This window comes from Vipera ursinii (assembly GCF_947247035.1).
Source record: "Vipera ursinii genome assembly, chromosome: 6".
Classification (NCBI taxonomy): Eukaryota; Metazoa; Chordata; class Lepidosauria; order Squamata; family Viperidae; genus Vipera; species Vipera ursinii.
This window is the reverse complement of record NC_139515.1, coordinates 85,609,721-85,629,035: the sequence shown is the minus strand read 5'-3', so window position 1 is coordinate 85,629,035 and position 19,315 is coordinate 85,609,721. Positions and strand designations below refer to the sequence as shown.

General features: G+C 45.3%; 1 protein-coding gene and 1 long non-coding RNA gene across 2 annotated transcripts in view; both read left to right on the top strand.

The window, feature by feature from the left end:
- The window catches only part of LOC310642464, a 127,257-nt gene extending 120,948 nt beyond the window's left edge, over window positions 1–6,309 (top strand). Inside the window, exons 8-9 of the long non-coding RNA XR_014492909.1 lie at window positions 2,249–3,024; window positions 3,672–6,309. This is a non-coding gene — a long non-coding RNA (uncharacterized lncRNA). The remainder of the gene's footprint in view (window positions 1–2,248; window positions 3,025–3,671) is intronic.
- A 7,154-nt stretch (window positions 6,310–13,463) lies between these two features.
- On the top strand, window positions 13,464–18,714 carry LOC310641892 (endonuclease domain-containing 1 protein-like). The gene is made up of 3 exons (XM_083365209.1): window positions 13,464–13,677; window positions 15,763–16,047; window positions 17,774–18,714. The coding sequence occupies exons 2-3, from the start codon at window positions 15,766–15,768 to the stop codon at window positions 18,293–18,295; spliced, it is 804 nt and encodes a 267-aa protein (XP_083221335.1). The 5' UTR covers window positions 13,464–13,677; window positions 15,763–15,765; the 3' UTR covers window positions 18,296–18,714.
- The last annotated feature ends 601 nt before the right edge of the window (window positions 18,715–19,315 follow it).

Sequence of the window (19,315 nt, the reverse complement as noted above, 5' to 3'; positions counted from 1 at the left end):
AGCTTGATTCCTGGTGACTTGATGGAGAACAGTCCCATCTACAGTCCTGTCATGTCTGCAACCTTGGCTCTTTTATGACTCGTGGACTTCAACTCCCAGAATTCCTCAGCCAGCATGGCTCAGCTTGGAAACCTCTCCCTTTCCCCTCAGCGTGACTGGATCAAGAATTCTGGGAGTTGAAATCCACGAGTCATAAAAGAGCCAAGGTAGCCTAGCCCTGGTTTAGGCCAAGGCCACTTTATGACTTGTGGACTTCAACTCCCAGAATTCCTGAGCCAGCATGGGGAAACTTTGGCCTCCTCATGACTCCTGGACTTCAACTCCCAGAATTCCTGAGCCAGCATGGCTCAGCTTGGAAACCTCTCCCTTTCCCCTCAGCATGGCTGGCTCAGGAATTCTGGGAGTTGAAGTCCACAAGTCATAAAGCGGCCTAGGCCTAGGCCTAAACCAGGGGTAGGCAACCTTGGCTCTTTTATGACTTGTGGACTTCAACTCCCAGAATTCCTGAGCCAGCATGGGGAAACTTTGCCCTCCTCATGACTCGTGGACTTCAACTCCCAGAATTCCTGAGCCAGTATGGCTCAGCTTGGAAACCTCTCCCTTTCCCCTCAGCGTGGCTGGCTCAGGAATTCTGGGAGTTGAAGTCCACCAGTCATAAAACAAGCCAAGGTTGCCTACCCAGGGCCACTCTGGATGATTCTTCCCCTGCAGACGTCATTCAGATCCAGCGACTCACAATTTCTGTGGGAATTCTCAATCGTCCCGTCTGTTCACCCTTGTCCCAAAGGTGCTTTTTAAAAGGCAAATTGAGGTTGTTGTTTTTTTACCCCCTCGGAAATGTTTCCCTTCAGATTGCAAGACAATTACTGGCAATGCTTTGAGATTTTTTGTTGTTGGCTGCGAAGTCGTGTCCGACCCATCGTGACCCCATGGACAACGTTCCTCCAGGCCTCTGAGATTGGATAATCTCAAATTAAGCCAAATTTGGATAACTGCTGCCCCCTGCTGGAACATAATTTAAATTATACTCTGAGAAATCAAGAGGATGAGAAACAGAGAGAGATGAGGGACGTGATTTGGTGTTAAATCTGTTGCTGTCTTGTGATTCAGGAGCTTAGTGAAAGGTAAATAAATAAATAAAAAAGGGTTTAGCTAGATTAAAAGGTGACAGATAGTGGAGGCATCCTTGGTAGGGGAACAAGATTTTCTCCTCCTTTTCATTCAGAGGCTTTTTCAAGCAGAACCGAGAAAGCCACTGTGGATACTTTGAATTTCTGGAGTTGGACTAGAGAGCCTGCAACTCCTTCCATCTCTGTGCTATACAGTTGATGTCTAAATGGAGAAACAGAGGAGGATGCGCACAATCACGATGACCTTCAGAATAATATCTGTCCAGATGTTTGAATCTCTCCAGACCTGCAAAACTTTAGACAATCTTTAAAAATGTAGGGTGTGTTTCCCCCCTCCATGTTCTGGAATAGACTGTTGTTCTGTCAATTTGATGCAGAACCTCCCTCGGTTATGGTATGTTCCCTCACTTACACCTAGCTCCTAGGGGATGTTTATTTTGTATTTTATTTTTAGCCATTGTATTGATTTTAATTGTACGTCGTCCTGCATCCATGCTGACCTTTATAAATCTGAATTACATTTGAATATATGATACACAGCAGGAGACCTAGATTAGTGAAGATTGTTGTAGGGAAGCAGTGAAAGATCCACACCAACGGGGTAATGGGCAATATGATTGAAAGTTGGAAGAGAGCTAGTCTGTAAATATTTCATTAAAAAAGAACTTTTAAGGTTTTTTTTACATCAGATTTCCTGTCTGCAACTTCATTCTGAGTCCAGCCCAGATACAAGATCAAGAAGGAAAAAAAAATTGCTCTGAAATTTGAAAACCACATTTTTTTTTAATATGTACCAATCGGGGAAAGAGTAGGGCAAGGGAAGAGTGATCTTGATATTTTTTTAAAACATTTCACAAAGAAACGTTACCTCCCGTAAGACATTTCTTGACGAATTCGCCAGTTGGTGTCATTTGTGTTAATTTCAGAGTTAACATTTTTCAGGTTGCCTGCTTTGCCGTTGATGTCCATTAACTGACGTTATGGGGTGGTTTTTCTTTAGAATTTTTTTAGTCAAAAGAAACATCCTTCTCCACAGAAGGGAGAAGAAAGAAGTGTTCCGCTGTAAAACAGAACCTGAGTGTTTTTTTAAAAAAAAATATTATTATTATTCTTTGCAGGTTGCAAGAGAAGAAATGAAAAAAGAATATTTCAAGATAAGAGATGGAGGGAAAGGCAGCATCTGGGAAAGGATTAATCCCCCCCACACACACACCCAACCCCCCCAAAAAATCAGTGCTGCAACATTCACTATTATTAGGTGGATATCAGATTTAGATACTTCAAAGCTCAAATAAAGCCTTTTGGCCTTGGTCAAGAAAGAACCTTTTGATTACAGAATGCAGAGCAGAAAATCTTCCATGTTGCTCTTCGGCAATTGAAGACACCCTTTGGCCCTGAGTCTCAGACTTACATCCCGGAAGTAGTCGGTGCCAATTCCATGCTGTTGCAAAGGAAACCGTGTGGAGAAGTCACCAGGAGTTGAGGACAACACAAAAGAGCTTTACTTTTTTTTTTTACATCAGGGGGTCGATGTAAACACTTGCTCTTGATGCTCACCTCACACACGCACACTCTGGTTTCAAGATGGTCAGTTTTGCCGAGGAAATACCGTCAGGATGGTCTCCATCTCCGAACCAGTTGGCCACTACGACAAGCAAGAGGATCCAGCAGGAAAGCCCATGTTTTGTTTCTACAAACGGGAAGAAGACCTTATTTTCAATTCTTTTTTTTTTTTTTTGCTGGTCATCTGGAAGAGGAACTCGAGGGAAACCAGCATCGGCAAAGCCCACGGTGCCTCCTGGCCTGGGGCAGACCCTCCCCTTCTCATGTGATCTGGGCCGCTCACTCGTCAGCCTGACTGGCTGTCGGCAGTGCCTTTTCGCACAACAGAGAGGTAAGGGAGAAAGATGGAGCCGAGGGAGATCCACGTTTGCTTTGGTAGACATGCTCACCGTTTGTTTGTTTGGCAGCTCCATTTCAGGCTTTCAGAGTGCTCCTACAATCCCTGGAACCTCGAGCTACACACTTTGGGGTTAGAATACACCAAGATAGGCAAACATGTTGGTGCAGTGGCTCAGCGGTTAAAGATGCTGGGCTTGTGGGCTTGAAAGCTGGTAGCCCAGGGTTTGAGACCCGAAGCCCTGTGAGATGGGGTGAGCTCCCGTCCCTCGCTCCAGCTCCTGCCCACCTAGCACGTTCGAAAGCACGCGAATGCGAGTAGATAAAACAGGTACCACTTCAAGTGGGAAGGTCAAACAGCATTCCGTGGGCCTTTGGCCCTGAGTCCTTTGGGAAAGGGCGGTATATAAATCTAAATAAATAAATAAATATAGCCGTGCTGGCGGACATGACCGTGGAAACATCTTCAGACAGCGATGGAGGTGAGCACTGCCCCCTATAGTCAGCAACGACCGGCAGAGTCAAATCCACAAGGGCTCCTTTACACGCTCGGGAATTTATGCGGGCTTAAGACAGGTTGTTGAGTGTGGGAAAATAGGCGAGGTTGACAGCTTTTTCATCCATGTGTCTTTGCTCTTGCAGTTTCTTTCACCCTGAGAGCGGTGAAATGTTTCCGACAGCAGGCTCAGCGCTATGTTTTGGCTGTTTCGAGAAGATGGGCCAGGAGGAAAAAGGAAGACGGCTTTCCCTCGAAGGGTCTTTTACCATCTCAGCTTCATTGAAATGAAAAAAAGAAGAAGCAAATAGCCAGCATATATGAATAAACATCTGCCTTGTAACACGCCTTATCTTACAGGGAGGCCTTGTCTGGAGCTTCTTCAGGAATCTGGTTTCATATGGTGGTTTAGATTTAAGTACACAATGTCTAGCACCATTTGAAATCAGTGTTTTTGGGGCAAGAATGGCTGCGCATTGACCAGTCTCGGAGTCCATGTGTTGCTTCCGATAGGCTTCCAATAACATCTTCCGCTGACCCACCTCATTTCCGTGGATTTATTGCCTCTTTTCACATAACAGCCTCAGCAGGAAAAGTGAGATAACAAAGAAGCCAGGTTACTTAGACAATTGAGACAAATCTCTCCCTTGCGGAAATATACTTGGCTTCTTAGGCAAGTCAGGAAGATACTGGGCCTTGGAACTGTGTGTGTGTGTGTGTGTGCGTGCGTGCGCTGCGCATGCATACTATGAGAATGTCAATGACAGATTGTTAGTAGGAGATATTCAGGGGTGTTCAGAGCTGGTTGTATAATAAGCTGACTCAGCAGAAAACCTCTTTTCCACAATGGTTTCTGTGCCAGATTGCTTGCTACCTTTTAAATTAAATTAGCAGATATTTAGGATTTGATGCTCCAGTTGTGTTGGTGCAGCTGGCTGGCAAATTTGTAGGATCTGTATTCCAGTGTATCTGGAAGACCCCCCCCCCCCCGCAATTGGAGAAAGACGGCAACTTCGAGGCATAACGGCATATAATGCCAACGGCTGAAATACCGAGCAAGAATGGAGTTTCTCCTATCGACATACTTAATAGCCCGTTTCTTAACTGGGCTCTACAAATGGTGGCTCGACCAAAAAACTTTCAAAGATGCCCAGTAGATGTGGTGTGATTGTGGCCGGTCTTGACCTTCCCGGATTCCAGTGACCCCTTTAAAGGATAACTGATTTCTTCTGGTGTTCGGAGTCTACTCTTCTTTCTAGCACCATTTGAAATCGGTTATAGTGATTGGGGAATGTCGCCCTGCTTGGACCCAGGCGGAGAACCGGTGTGGATGGGAAGATCGGGAAGGGGAAGCTCAGGCCAAAACGTTTCTCTTCCCTTCAGCCAGCCTCTGGGATTACGGGAGAAGGGAAGCCGCCACTAGGCCACGTTGGGGGTCTTCCCGTTGGAGCGACACGAGACACGGCGCCAGACGGTTGTGAAGCCAGTTGCAACGGAGGCCTCATTTCCCAGCAGGATCACCACAAACGGGAGATTTTCTCTCTTGCACGCACGCACGCACGCACGCAGAGAGAGGGAGAAAGCGCACTCTTGGTCTCATCCCAGGAACACGTCCGTTCCTGGGATGAGGACGAAGAGGACGAGGAGCAATGACTTAAACCGAACAACAGTGCTGGAAGGGACCTTGGAGGTCTTCTAGTCCAACCCCCTGCTCAGGCAGGGGAGCCCTAGACCGTTCCATGGATTTCTTGGATGCTGCCGAGCAGGGGAGAGAAATGGACTGTGGACTCTCTCCAGCTAAATTTCAGACGGTCTCTTCCAATAAAACAGGAGCCGCACTCCACAACGCGCACAACTGGCCACCGGTACAGTTTACCTCATGGTCACTTCACTGAGATGTCTCTTGCCAAAGGCACACACCAGAAAAAGTTCAGTTGCGCATTATTATGTTTCATGGACGTTGGTAAGGCTACCTTTCTCATACTAAGGGCAGGAACTGGAAGGGGATTAGAGAAGACCAGAGCAGCCTATTGTGGAATGATGTAATCCAAGCCTTTTCTAATTAGTTGCTTTTCAGACGAGTTGCATTAAAGCTCCAGTGATCCCCACCTGACACAGCTATTCTAGTGTGTGTGTGTGTGTGTGTGTGTGTGTGTGTGTGAATAACAGGGTTAACATTTGCAGGATGCCCCCTTGTTGAGACTAGATGGCACCAGTTTTGGGGAATTTTTTTTACCTCTATGTCTACAGCCCTGGGGGCCAGCCCTTGGCAGACTTTGCTGGGTTAATCTTCGTAGGATTATTATTTGGATGGGGGACCACTAGGAAACTCCAGAGCGGTAGGGTGAGCTAAAAAAATTGGAAAAAATCATCCAGGAAGAAAGCAATGGCCAACCGCTTCTACGCTGTTTGAGAACAGAACAAGCTGATCAAAAGCTTTCAATTGGGAGGAAAAGGGGATGTCCTCCCCCTGTTCCCCCCCCTCTAGTAAAACCAGAGCCATTTTGGGAAACAAAAAGAACAAAGCAGCCCACATTGGCTTTCCATCCTGTTTTCTTTGAATAATAATAATAATAATAATAATAATAATAATAATAATAATAATAATAATAATAATAATAATAATAATAATAATAATAATAATAATAATAAACCTTTATTGTCAAAGTACAACATGTGTACATTGAGATTAGCTGAGCCTCCCCCCGTGCTCTCTCCCCCCCAACACACAGTGACAACAAACCCTCCATCCCACCACACCATGTGAGCCAACTACACCACACACCGGCCTCCCAAGTCAATTCTGCATAAGATTATGTCCCATTTAAAAGCCTAACAGCCCACGGATAAAAGCTATTTTTCAGCCTGTTGGTACGGCTGGCTATATTCCTATATCTCCTACCAGATGGTAGGAGAGTAAAGAGATACTGTCCAGGGTGTGAGTCATCCCTGAGAATCTTCTTCACTCTTCCAAGGCAACGAGCCCTGGCGAGGTCATCCAGTGGTGTCAGGGAACAGCCCACAATGTCTTGTGCTGTGCTCACCACCCTCTGTAATGCTTTCCTGTCCACGGCTGTCAGACCAGCATACCAAACCACAATACCATACGAGAGGACGCTTTCTATAGTAGACCGGTAAAAGAGGGTCATTAGCTGTTGTTCTACCCTGTTCTTCCGCAAGACCCTAAGAAAGTGAAGTGGTGTGTGTGTGTGTCTGTGTCTCTGTGTGGAATTTCTGGAGGGCCAGAAGGTACCACGAAGCCCACCTTAGGCCACCTTACGGGGATCTGCAGCTCCCTTGTGAAAAAGATGTCGCAGATCCTGGCCTCGTTCAGTTACCCTGCAGAGTAAGCAGTGAACAAGCCTCCCAGGTCCTCAGCAAGAATTGCCGTGTGCGCAGAAGCGGCAGGGAAAGTGGGGTGGCCCGTTCTTTGGAAACAAAAAAGGCGGCAGGGGGGGGGGCTTGGCCTCATTCCCTCCCAGCCTCCAAGCAGAACAGGATTGGAAAGTGGGTGTTGATTCGGGCCACTGACTTAGATGACCCTTTCAAATGGATTCTAGATTCAGAGCTTTCCTCTGAAGATAACGACGCGACGGTCAAGACGTATTTCCCGCAGGCAAAGCAAATCCTCTTGCTCCTGTTTCTACGTATTTCCTTAGTTTCTTTTTCATCCATAAGAAAGATTTTAGATGGGCACCAAAGAGGACCCAAATATATATACTGTGCACAAAATGCGTTGTCATGACTTTAGGTAGTAATTACAGCCTCTGGGCACAAGGTGGAGCCAGAGGCTATAGGTAAGCCTGATTGTGGACACGCACTCAGTTGTGAATCCTGCCTTTGCCTGCTTAAAAGATAGACTTCGTGGTGTCCTTGTGACACCGTGGCTTGCTGAAAATGCCACAGTTTCCTGGCTTATACGTGCAGATTCATACTTTGTACATTCGCACAACATATTTAGCTCTACTGAGCCTGACCCGTTCTCTGAATCCAAATAGTACACTGAACAAAGCGGCAGTTTGCACAACACATTAAGGTGAAAGTCATTGTCATCATCATCTAAGATTAACCCTAACTAAACTTGGTACATGAACTGTGGCCTGCAAATCACAGTGACTGAATCGCCACGCTGGCTGAGTGCCATATAAACTAGATCAGCGTCTTACGCCTAAGGTGGGTTTCCCCCCCCCCAAAAAATGTTTTACTCCTCGTCCAAGAAGCTTGTTCAGTTCATGACAGTCATGACCTGGATGACTGAGAATCTCCATTGACATTTGTCCAGTGTGTACAGGGTGTTTTTTTTGACATAGTGGTAGGAAAAATTACGCATCTATGCAAAATTTCATTTAGGTATCATGTCGATTTTAATCCAATTTAACTGGCACTGGCTTTCCAAGCGTAATTCAATGAAATTGAGCAGGAATGTGCCATTTTTCGATCATTTTAAAGACAAGCGTTTGTAGCATTTGTGCCCTTTAAAATGTCTGTTTTCCTATGATACACACTATATTGAAAATATCATTGTGCCTATGTCAACATGTTGGCATCTTTGTGATCTGCTGGAGATGCAAGTGGTTTTAAGCATGTCCTTAGTTTGAATTGCAGTTATTGGACATAAGCAAACATGATGAATATTTGTTCGTGACATTATCTGGAATTTGACTATTAAGTTCCCAGCAACTCTGGATCTGGACAGTTAACAAGTAAAACACACACAAAGAGAGAGAGAGAGAGAGAGAGAGGGAGAGAGAGAGAGAGGGAGGGAGAGAGAGAGAGAGAGAGAGAGAGAGGGAGGGAGAGAGAGAGAGAGAGAGAGAGAGAGGGGTTTGGCCAGTCTAAAGAAAAGAAGAAACGGGCAACATTATAGCAGGATTCCAGTATTTGAGGGGCTGCCACAAAGGAGAGGGGTTCAACTTATTTTCCAAAGCACCAGAGGGCAGGACAAGAAACAATGGATGGAAACCAGTCAAGGAGAGAAGCAACCTGGAATCAAGGAGAAACTTCCTAACAGTGACGACAAATAACCAGTGGAGCAGCTTGCCTCCAGATGTTGTGGGCGCTCCGTCACTAGAGGCTTTTAGGAAAAGTCTGGACAGTCATTTGTCTGAGATAGCATAGGTTCTCCTGGTTGAGCAGGGGGCTGGACTAGAAGACTTCCAAGGTCCCTTCCAGCCCTGTTACTCTATTCTGAATTCAATGCAGTAATAAAAAGAGCAAAAGATGGCAACAAGCAGAAGCAGACTCGCCCTATCCAAGTGAGCGTAATCAATGGCCTCTGATGAAGAGGGAAGAGAGACCGAGCAGATCGCATCGTGAATGGCATGGAAATATAGTCAGATATCTTAAAGACTTTTAAGAACTGGGCAAGTTTTTGAAATATAAAAACCACAAGTCACATCCACCCCAGGGTACTCAAGGAAAGGACGAGCAGCCCAAGAGAAGAAGGCCTGAGAGTTCCTACTCTCACAAAATTCGAACCTGGGTCATCTTCAGAAGCTCAACGCAAGATGTTTCAAGACAATGCAGTTAACGCCATGTAGTCCGCTGCCATGGAAGGCTTGGTGACCACCCACGGAAATGGCTTTTAAAACATGCCCAGGTTATTTTCACTGGAAATAATTGTGTGTGTGTGTGGGGGGGGGGGGTTTGCGGGATGAAATGTGAGGTTCCTGTGTGGAATGGTTTCTTCAAACAAGAGGTTGGCTATCCAGCAGAAGGGAGATCCAAATACAGGGAGGTGCGCAGGATGATCTTCGAAGCCCCGTCCAACTCTATAGTTCTAGGATCCTTTGACTTTAAAGCACAATTTTTAAAAATTGTCCTTAGCAGTTGGGCAAGTAACTCAAGCTCATTTCGGCAAAACCAGGGGATTCAATTCAGCGCCCTGTTTAGGGAATATATCACAAAAGAAAATCAGAACGTTGCCTGGAGCCTTGCCCCAAAAGAGCATCTATTAACATTTGCCCCCCCCCCCCCAAATGAAGAAGCCTACTTTGAATTAAATGACTTGCTGCCTGGGGATATTCTACTCTAAACGAATGCATTTGCCTATCCCGGTCCATTCTTATCCTCCTTATCTTAACTCTGAAAGGGCCCTATGAGAGAGAGAGAAAGTAAAATATCACTGAGATAGGCTTTTGTAATGGACGCAGAGAGACTCAAATCTTGATTACTTTGAGGATTGGCAGAACAGGCTATGTTCAAAAGAGCCAGACTGGACTTAATAGCAGAAGATTAAAAGCTACGTAAATAGCAGTTACTGAAAATACGGTTGTCGTCAATAGCCCAAAGGACTATTCAAGTATTGTTTCGGGTGCAAGTGTTGTTAACTTCCTCTTGTTCCCACACTTTTTAAGTCTCATTGATGAACTGTAAATTCTGACAAGAAGAACAACGAAAAAACAACACCTGGAATGAATTTCCCCACTGTCCTGACTCATTCCATCTTTGGGTGTCAAATCAGAGGTGTCTTCCCTTGATGCCCTTTTGGGAAAAAGGAAGGTTAAGACGCAAGAGATGGTGTGTGTTGTGGCAAAGATTTAGACAACCCAGTTGTGATGCCCCCTCAACCACAGAAAACCCCTGAGGGGCTTTGGCCAACCCCTCCCCATCGGTCGAGAGCCCCGGTGGTGGTGGAGGGAGTCGTCTGGACCGCACCAGGGTTGCTTTGGGCTTACCTTCAGCTTGGCTTTGGGTCAGTGGGTCTCTCTCTTGAGAGCCTATTTCACAGGGATTATGAGGAAGAGGAAAAAGCTGGATGTCTTGAACTCCCAAACCAAAGGCAGGATATGAAAAATAAATTCATTTCTGCTTTCAAGGCTTTGGCTTTGGTCAACGACCATGGTTGGCAACTGAGAGTCTTGTAGGTGGTGAAGCAATGATATCTTAAGAGACATCAACCCCCCCCCCAAAAAAAACCCTGAATACATGCTTGTTCCTGGGGAGGAAAGCAATGGCAAATCTAGACAGCACACTAAAAAACAGAGACATCACCCTGTCAACAAAAGTGCGTATAGTCAAGGCCATGGTCTTCCCAGTTGCAACGTATTGCAGTGAAAGCTGGACCATAAGAAAGGCTGAGCGCCAAAGAATTGAGGCCTTTGAACTACGATGCTGGAGAAGACTCCTGCGAGTCCCTCAGACTGCAAGGCGATCAAACCGGTCAGTCCTAGAGGAGATCAACCCTGACTGCTCTTTAGAAGGCCAGATCCTGAAGTGGAAACTCAAATCCTTTGGCCACCTAATGAGAAGGAAGGACTCACTGGAGAGGAGCCTCATGCTGGGAAAGGTTGAGGGCAAGAGAAGAAGGGGACGACAGAGAAGGAGGTGGCTAGATGGAGTCACTGAAGCAGGAGGCGTGAGCTTAAAGGGACTCCAGAAGATGGTGGAGGACAGGAAGGCCTGGAGGAACATTGTCCATAGGGTCGCGATGGGACGGACACGACTTAACAACAACAACAAAACCTTTCTTGTAAATGGGTGGAAGTCACTTGAGTTAATCATTTCTAGATTAAAGCAGATGGTGTAACGTTGCCAACACCAAATGAGCATAGTTGCCTCTCCCCAGTGGCAAGACCTGGCAGAGAAGGCAGCCTGGTGGGTGCTTTCCGTTAGGGCATGGCTTTTCAACCAGTGGCACAGGTACCCCCTGGGGTACATTGGCACCTGGCAGGTGGTACGTGACCATCTTAGGAAAGTGGTAGCGGGGGAGAGGAATGAGCTGAACCGGTGGCAGCATCGCACAAGCCTGAGTGAGAGACGGCTGGAGCTGCAGGGCTGTCAGGGCTCAGCGGAAGCATCATGATCAGTGCCGCTTTCCAGCTGATCAGTGCTTCTTCGGGGCTGTCAGGGCTCAGCGGAAGCACCAGGATCAGTGCCAGGCTCCAGCTGGAGCTCGGCGCTGATCCTGGTGCTTCTTCTGAGCCCAGAAGAAGCGCCAATCAGCTGGAATGTTGCAGCATCTCCAGGGTCTTGTGATTTACATTCAGATGCTTGGCAACTGATTCATATTTATGACGGTCACAGTGTCACGAGGTCATGTGAAGTGACCAAAACCTGCTGCAACCACCCAGCAGATTGGGGGGGGGGAATAAAAACCAAGCACCCCCCACCCCACCCCATCCTCGCTGCCAATCCTCAACAGAAATGCTCACAACAATAAAAACCTCGGACAGGAGGAAGAGCGCCGCTGGGCGAGCAGGCAGGCGTCTTGCTCGGCTGTGGCTTGGGGGGCACTTTTTTCAGTGCCATTGTAACTTTAAACAGTCACTAAGCAAACTGTTGTAAGTCGAGGACTACCTGTACTTCATCACTTTTTTCCTTTTTTTCAGGGGGGGGGGCGTTCCTCAAGTTTTTGACACCTTGCTAGGCGACTGGTAGTACTTGGATATTGCCATATACTAAAAGTGGTACAATGGGTGAAAAGGTTGAAAAGCCCTGCATTAGGGGGGTCTATGTCTGATGCCCACCTTGTGGAGCATTTACCCCCTTGAATTTAGATTGGCCCTCCCTTGGATTTTCCATAAGGCCCTCAAGATTGGAATTGCTGCTAGGCCTGGGGCACCCAGGGGACTGGAGATCCCTCCCCACGAGTCCTTTTTATCCTTCCGTTGGCCAGGGTTAGAAGTTTTGCATTTTTTTTGCTGTTTATCACCGAGACTTTTTTTAAAAAAATATATATTTTATTGAATTTATATTGGCTGATTTACTTAGATGGGCCGCAATGTAAATTTGATTAACAAGACAATCAATAAATTCTTAGAGAGAGTATCTCATGAGCAAGATACCTACAGCGTCTCCTTGCATTTTGGTCTCACAAGATTTTGGGGCAACGAACAACAACGAGGAAAATGGGGGATGCTGCCGCCATCCCATTAAAAAAACCACCCAGTGGCATGCAAGATTAAATCCATTTGGTTTGTAGAGTTTCAGAGACCCACAATTGTAAGGTTAGCATTTGGACATTCCTTTTTAATAGTCTTACATAATGAGTGTGTGACGAATCTATCGATATTATTTCTGGCTTATCAGTCGTGCAGTCAAGTTGCAGGATGTTGGTTAACCTGCTCAGCTGAGGAATTGGCGAATCACTGGATTTTACTTTTTTCTTGCCACTGTTACCTGTTTTAATCTCAAATTCTTCCCCTTTGCAGGAAAGATGGGTAGATATTAAAAATGAACCAACGGTGTTCCCATGAATCCACACCAACCAAATTCAACAACGACACATACTTAGCCCATGGAAGACAAGTTTGGGGACTGGAGTTCTTGCATCTTAAGAGGTTTTAATAGCTATCATAAATATGTTTTAGCACCAATTTTGACCTTCATATGTGTCAACTCCAAAAATTGCAAAAAAAGGGGGGGGCTCAGGTGTTGTGGGGCATGCAGGAATTACCATCCATCTTCACACACACACACACACACACACACACACACACACACACACTTAAACCTTTTTGCAACTCTTGCCTTAAGGTGCAGATGGTCTATTAACTCCAGGCCGGAAGTGCTAAGGGATTCTGCTGCCATTGTTAAAGATGAGAAAGATCTCAGGAAAAAAAAAACAGTGACAAGTTTTTGTGAGCACCAGAAATGAGCCCAGAATTAAGTTTGTAGACTAAAACCCCGGAGCCTTTTGCAATTTGACTTTCTCCCACATCTACATTTTTTAACTCTCTTTTACAAATAAACAGATGTGGCAAGCTCTTTTTAAAAAAAAAAACAATAAACAACTCCAACAACTTAAATAAAAATTTCACTTGCCTCCAGCTTCCTAATCGATGGAAAACAAGGCGCATTACAATCAAGCTGGCACTATCTTCCCCTTTTTAATTCCACGTGCCACACCCAGGTTTTCTGATGTGCACATCCAGATGAGATTCTGGTACAGATGCTCCTCCAGCTTGAATTGCAAATCTGAGATAAACTAGGGCTTTCTTTTTAAAAATATATATATCAGGACTGATGTTTTAGAGGCAAGACTCATCCTTGCATTTATTGCTTCAGCTCCTGGGGCCAATTTTCTGTTCCTTTATAAATCCTAGTTGTGGAGGGGTTTTTCACAGCCCTGGTCTTTCTTCTCAAGCTTCAGACTTGTCCACGCCACTGTCGCCTTCATCTTCTCCTGCTCCAAGGATTGCACAGCCAAAGGTGAGTCTTGCACCCTAAAAGAAGGCTTTAGCAAGCCGTCTTTCGTTATGTTTGGAATAGCTTCTGCATATCATAACCCACCCTGTACTTCTGAATAATAAGCATTCAAACTCCGATGGATTCTTAAGCTGAACCATTTTCTTTTGGACAATGGAAGCTAATTGGCTTGACGGCAGACCCATTTCGCAGCTTCCTTGCAAATTAAGCCGGGTTGCAGTTCAGAAAATTATTAGAGAAAGAAGCTCTGCAGGTGAGCATCTGGGTTTGTATAAGCTTGCTTCCCCCCCCCCCCCCGCAGGATACCCTGAATCAGAAACTAACCAAAAAGCTGTTTGAACTCTATATATTAAGCCACAAGAAAGCTAACCAAGGCTAAAACTAACAATATTTGTAGGTTGTATGAATGCAACCAATAGATATTTGACAGACCTGATTGTGCACGTTATGGGAAGCAGGCTGCAGAGCCAGGATGGGGAAATTGGCACTCGGTTCAGGCATCCAGAATGAATGAGAGACCCAGCTCCATTTGAACATTAAAGTTAGAACTTCTCTGGACACTGATCCCACAGTTAAATGCTCCTTGTATTAGGACATTTTTTATTCCCCTTCATGGAGTTAGCACCTGCTTTTTGGCAACCAAAGCCTGTTAGGCCACGTCTTAGGTTGACAAGAGAACAGATCATTGGTCGCTGCAATGTATGGATTTGGCTACGATCCTTTCAGTCATGTCTGACTCTTGGTGATTCTCTGGGTCAGGTCCCTCCACGTCCTCCAGTCTTGTACTACTCCTTTGAGTTGTTCTATGCTCTGGCTGGTGTCAGTTTTGACCTATGTATTTAGGAAAAATAATACGGGTTACAAGAGTTACCATACAGGGAAGTTCTGCTTCATATCATTGCAGAGTCCTTTGAACCCATCAATTTCCTGTTCAGGACAGAGATCTCCATCAAAGCTGATTGTCCAGCCTCTCATAAGTGAATCCAACAAAAGGGAGGCCAACCACCACTCTGGGTGGACATGGAGAACCTACAACCTCATCGGTTGACCGGTCCTTGGTTGTGCAGATCTTGCTTTCGGGAAATTTCCCCTTACATTTAAACAAAACCTAGGTAGCTGCAGAGCTAATTTTTACAAGCAGGACAATTATTTCCTGATCTGCAACCTGTATACTCACTGTTTCTCTCTTGGCTTATCTGATCATAGGAAAGAGGTCCTGACCATCCTCCTTGTAGTTTCTCTTAGGCATACAAATACTATCATCTTTCTCCTAAGTTATTTATTAATTTATTATTTATTTATTAATTTAATTTATATACCGCCCTTCTCTCAAGAGACTCAGGGCGGTGAACAGGGCAATACATAAAAGTTAAATACAAAAATTAAAATTAAAATTATTAAAATTTTAATTTTAATTTTTGTATTTTGTTATGACACGGTTCAGACATTGCTGCTTAGTATCCTAGAATTCTGGAGTTGATAACATCCTACGAGGAAGGCCGTGTTAATTTATAGGGGCGACAAATCCAGAGGAATCAGTTAGCCCCTTTTTCAACTAACACATTATATTAAAAGCATCAGCTTTGATGAGCTGCAGGTCACTTCATGACATGCATAGTAAGATAGAATTGGAAGACACTTAGTCCATACCTCCTGTTCTCCTCCTCTTGTCATGTTAAAGCAAATAACAGAATAAACAGAGTTGGAAGGGGCCTTGGAGGTCTTCTAGTCCAACCCCCTGCTCAGGCAGGAAACCCTGTCCCATTCCAGACAAACAGCTGTCCAGTCTCTTCTTGTAAACCTCGACTTCTGGAGGTGGGCAGTTCCACTGGTTAGTTGTTCTCACTGTCAGGAAAGAAAATTGGGCATTTTTCTTTCTCCCCGCAAGCAGAAAGCGTGAATGTGAATGTCAAGGAAAGACATAACGAGAGTAGAAAAGAAAGTAGCGGCACCATTGGCAGTGGTGGAGGAAGCGGGTTGTTGCTGCTCACCGTTGTGCGAAACCATAAACGGTCTTAATCAATACTTGGCCCAGGTTGGAGGGCAAAAGTATCTGGTGGGGATTTTGATGGGTCATCTTCTTTCCAGGCCATGTTGCTGCTGTCCCTGCTTTTGATGGTTGCCTGCTTCCCCCTGCCTGCAAAAGCCGAAGTGGTGCAAGACTTCAAGAATTGTCTAGAGTTCTTTTTGGATAAGTCACCACCTGGCGATGCTCTAACGCCGGGCAACCCTGCCAGGATTTGCCAGTTTTACAACAACGCCTACCATTTTGCCACTATGTACGATCGAGAGAAGCGCATCCCCATATACTCCGCTTACAAATGCAAGCCCGGACACGGCCCCAGGTACCGTGGTTGGATGATTGAGCCTCAGGTAAAGGCATTTTTTTCCCCCTTCACCCGCCTAGCTCTAGAGATGGTCTGCTTCAAGCGGTCCGTTTCTAACCATTGACCCGTCGAGCTCAGGATTTCTCACGCTCCACAGCTTTAAGCTATGTGGATTTCTGGATTCTGGAGATGTCCAGAATTCCCCAAGCACGAGGGTTATTTGGTGCTCTCTAAACTTGGTGGCCTTCTTACAGGCATTTCATTTTTCCAAACTCGATAACATCATCGGTGCTCTGATGATGTTGCCTACTTAGGTCACGGAATGTCTGCAAGACAACGTCCGCAAGCTCAAGAGAGCATCAAGGACCCCTCATTTCAACCACGAGCTACAAATATTCTCCAGCCAGCAGGCAGAGAATTTGGTCTTACATTATGGGAAGGCAGAGTCTGATCAATCGTCTATCTAGCTCTTTCTCCTTCTCCCACTCGATAGAAGTCATATTGCAGTGGTAGCAGCAACCGAGAATGCTAGCGTGCTTCCCTTTGTCAGAAGTGTTTTAAGTGAAGACTGGAAGGTGATTTATTTGGATTGTTTTAATTTGGATCCTTGCATTGAAAGAGATTTTGGATTCTACACCCTCACTTCTATCATTTCTCTTGTGCCTAAAACTCTACAATTGTCCAGATTCTTCTTCCTTCTTCGGTTGATCCTCTAACCTGGGTCGGTGTTGCATAATAATAATAATAATAATAATAATAATAATAATAATAATAATAATAATAATAATAATAATAATAATAATAATAATAATATGATGATGATGATGATGATGTTGGAAGGGACCTTGGAGGTCATCTAGTCCAACCCCCTGCTCAGGCAGGAAATCCTATACCATTTCAGACAAATGGCTGTCCAGTCTCTTCTTAAAAACTTCCAGTGTTTAGAGGATTCATCACTTCTGGAGGCAGGTTGTTCCACTGGTTAATTGTTCTGACTGTCAGGAAGTTTCTCCTTAGTTCTAGGTTGCGTCTCTCCTTGATGAGTTTCCATCCGTTGCTTCTTGTCCTGCCTTCAGGTGTTTCGGAGGATAGCTTGACTCCCTCTTCTTTGGGGCAGCCCCTGAGATATTTAATAATAATAATAATAATAATAATAATAATAATAATAATAACAACAACAACAATAACAATAACAATAACAACAACAACAACAACAACAACAACAGGTTGGAAGGGACCTTGGAGGTCATCTAGTCCAACCCCCAGCTCAGGTAGGAAACCCTATACCATTTCAGACAAATGGCTGTCCAATCTCTTCTTAAAAACTTCCAGTGTTAGATGATTCATCACTTCTGGAGGCAGGTTGTTCCACTCCAGCACTCACAATTTCTGGAGGCAAGTCGTTCCATTGATTAATTGTTCTCACCGTCAGGAAGTTTCTCCTTAGTTCTAGCTTGCTTCTCTCCTTGGTTAGTTTCCATCCGTTGCTTCTTGTCCTCCCTTCAGGCGCTTCGGAGGATAGTTTGACTGCCTCTTCTTTGGGGCAGCCCCTGAGAGATTGGGAGACTGCTATTCTTTCCCCCCTCGTCCTTCTCTTCATTAAACTTGACAGACCCAATTCCAGCCGCCGTTCCTGATATGTTTTAGCCTCGAGTCCCCCGATCATCTTTGTTGCTCTTCTCTGTACCCTTTCTAGAGTCTCAACATCTTTTTTACATCATGGTGACCAAAACTGGATGCAGGAGTCTAACTCTGTTCCCTTTGATTTCCAGCTTGCAGATCCCACTTTAGGCAAGAGCATGGAGGACGAGCGTCAAGCCAACATTCCTGCCGATACGCTAAAAAAGAGCCAGGCCGTTTCTGAAGATTACACCCATTCCTTAAGCGTTGAAAAGGGACACTTGAACCCCGTGGGCCACCAACCCAATGAAGACAGTCGAGCCGCAACTTCCAGCTTGACTAACATCGTGCCCCAGTTCAGCAAACTCAACCAGGATGCCTGGGCGAGCTACGAAAACCGAATCAGGAAGGAAGCTCAGGCCTGCCTTGACATGTATGTCATTGCGGGGGTGGTTCCGGGAAAGGAGTATCTCTCGGGTCACCGAGTCAATAAACCTAGCCACATCTGGTCCGCAGCATGCTGTGTGAAGGACAAGAAGAAGAGGGCGTCGTGGGCGGCCATTGCAAAGAACAGTGAGAACGAAGTAAAAGAATGGAGCTTGGAGAAACTGCAGAAAATTCTCGCCGATCTCTACGGGCAGGAGAAAATCGATCTGTTCAACAGCTCCTGTTAAGAGATACCAAACTGGACATGGGTCATGCACGGGGAGGAGGGTGTCAACAAGGTCAAGATGGTGGCTGCGACCATACCAGTTTTTCCCCCCACACCAAAGTAATCCAAATGCAGACATCTTTAATAGCGCACGAGTAAATTTCTGCCCTTCATTAGCCACTGTCCTGTAGGAGAGCAGCAGGCAGAGCTGGGGGTGGTGCAGTTAAGGAAGCCTAGAATTGTTGTTGTTGTTGTTGTTAGCTGCGAAGTCGTGTCCGACCCATCGCGACCCTATGGACAACATTCCTCCAGGCCTTCCTGTCCTAGAATTGTTACGTTCCCATAAATGATCCAAGTCCTAACCCCTCTTCAATTCCCGCTGAATTTAGTGTTGAATTTTAGTTTGACTAGATTCTTGTGTGTAGGCTTGAGCAATAAATATTCTGAACCGCAGCATGGTCCTGATTCTTTGCACCTGACACTTTCCTAGTGAGGAACTACTCCACTATCTGTCCCCCTGCTTTCGGTGGAAGAGCTGAATTAATGCAGAAGAAGTTGCGAAGTGTAAGGCCTATAAATGCCATTTTCTCTGGCAGGGCCACCTTATGGACAGAAATTAAGTTGGTAAACCAGCCAAGACACAGCGAAGGCCTTTTGTTTCATTTATCGCAATAGGCGGGGAGAGAAGCTATCAAAGCTTGGTTCTCTCCAAAGTTTCAACCCAAAATATTCCTTTCTTTATACAGCCCTGTCCCGGCCGCCACATCCCTCCTCTTTCCCCATTGGTTGAGGTACTATGAGGTCCTTTCCACATGCCTCCTACCTCTTTCCTGCTACATACTAAATCATACTAAATCATATATCACATGTACATTAATAATATAAAATGTTAGACATATTCAATTGTTGGTTTTGAGTTCTGGGCCCCTTGGAACAATAGGTTCTTTCCTGTTTCTCAGTTTAGTTAAGTTTTCCTAGCTAACCATTTCCTCTTACAGATGTTTTTTAGAGCTTGTCTTCTTCCTTTCCCACTCTTAAGACC

Coding starts and splice junctions, on each gene's coding strand:
- LOC310641892 (XM_083365209.1), top strand. CDS start 15,766: ATGTTGCTGCTGTCCCTGCTTTTGATGGTTGCCTGCTTCCCCCTGCCT. Junction 16,048..17,773: donor GTTGGATGATTGAGCCTCAG/GTAAAGGCATTT, acceptor TTTGATTTCCAG/CTTGCAGATCCCACTTTAGG.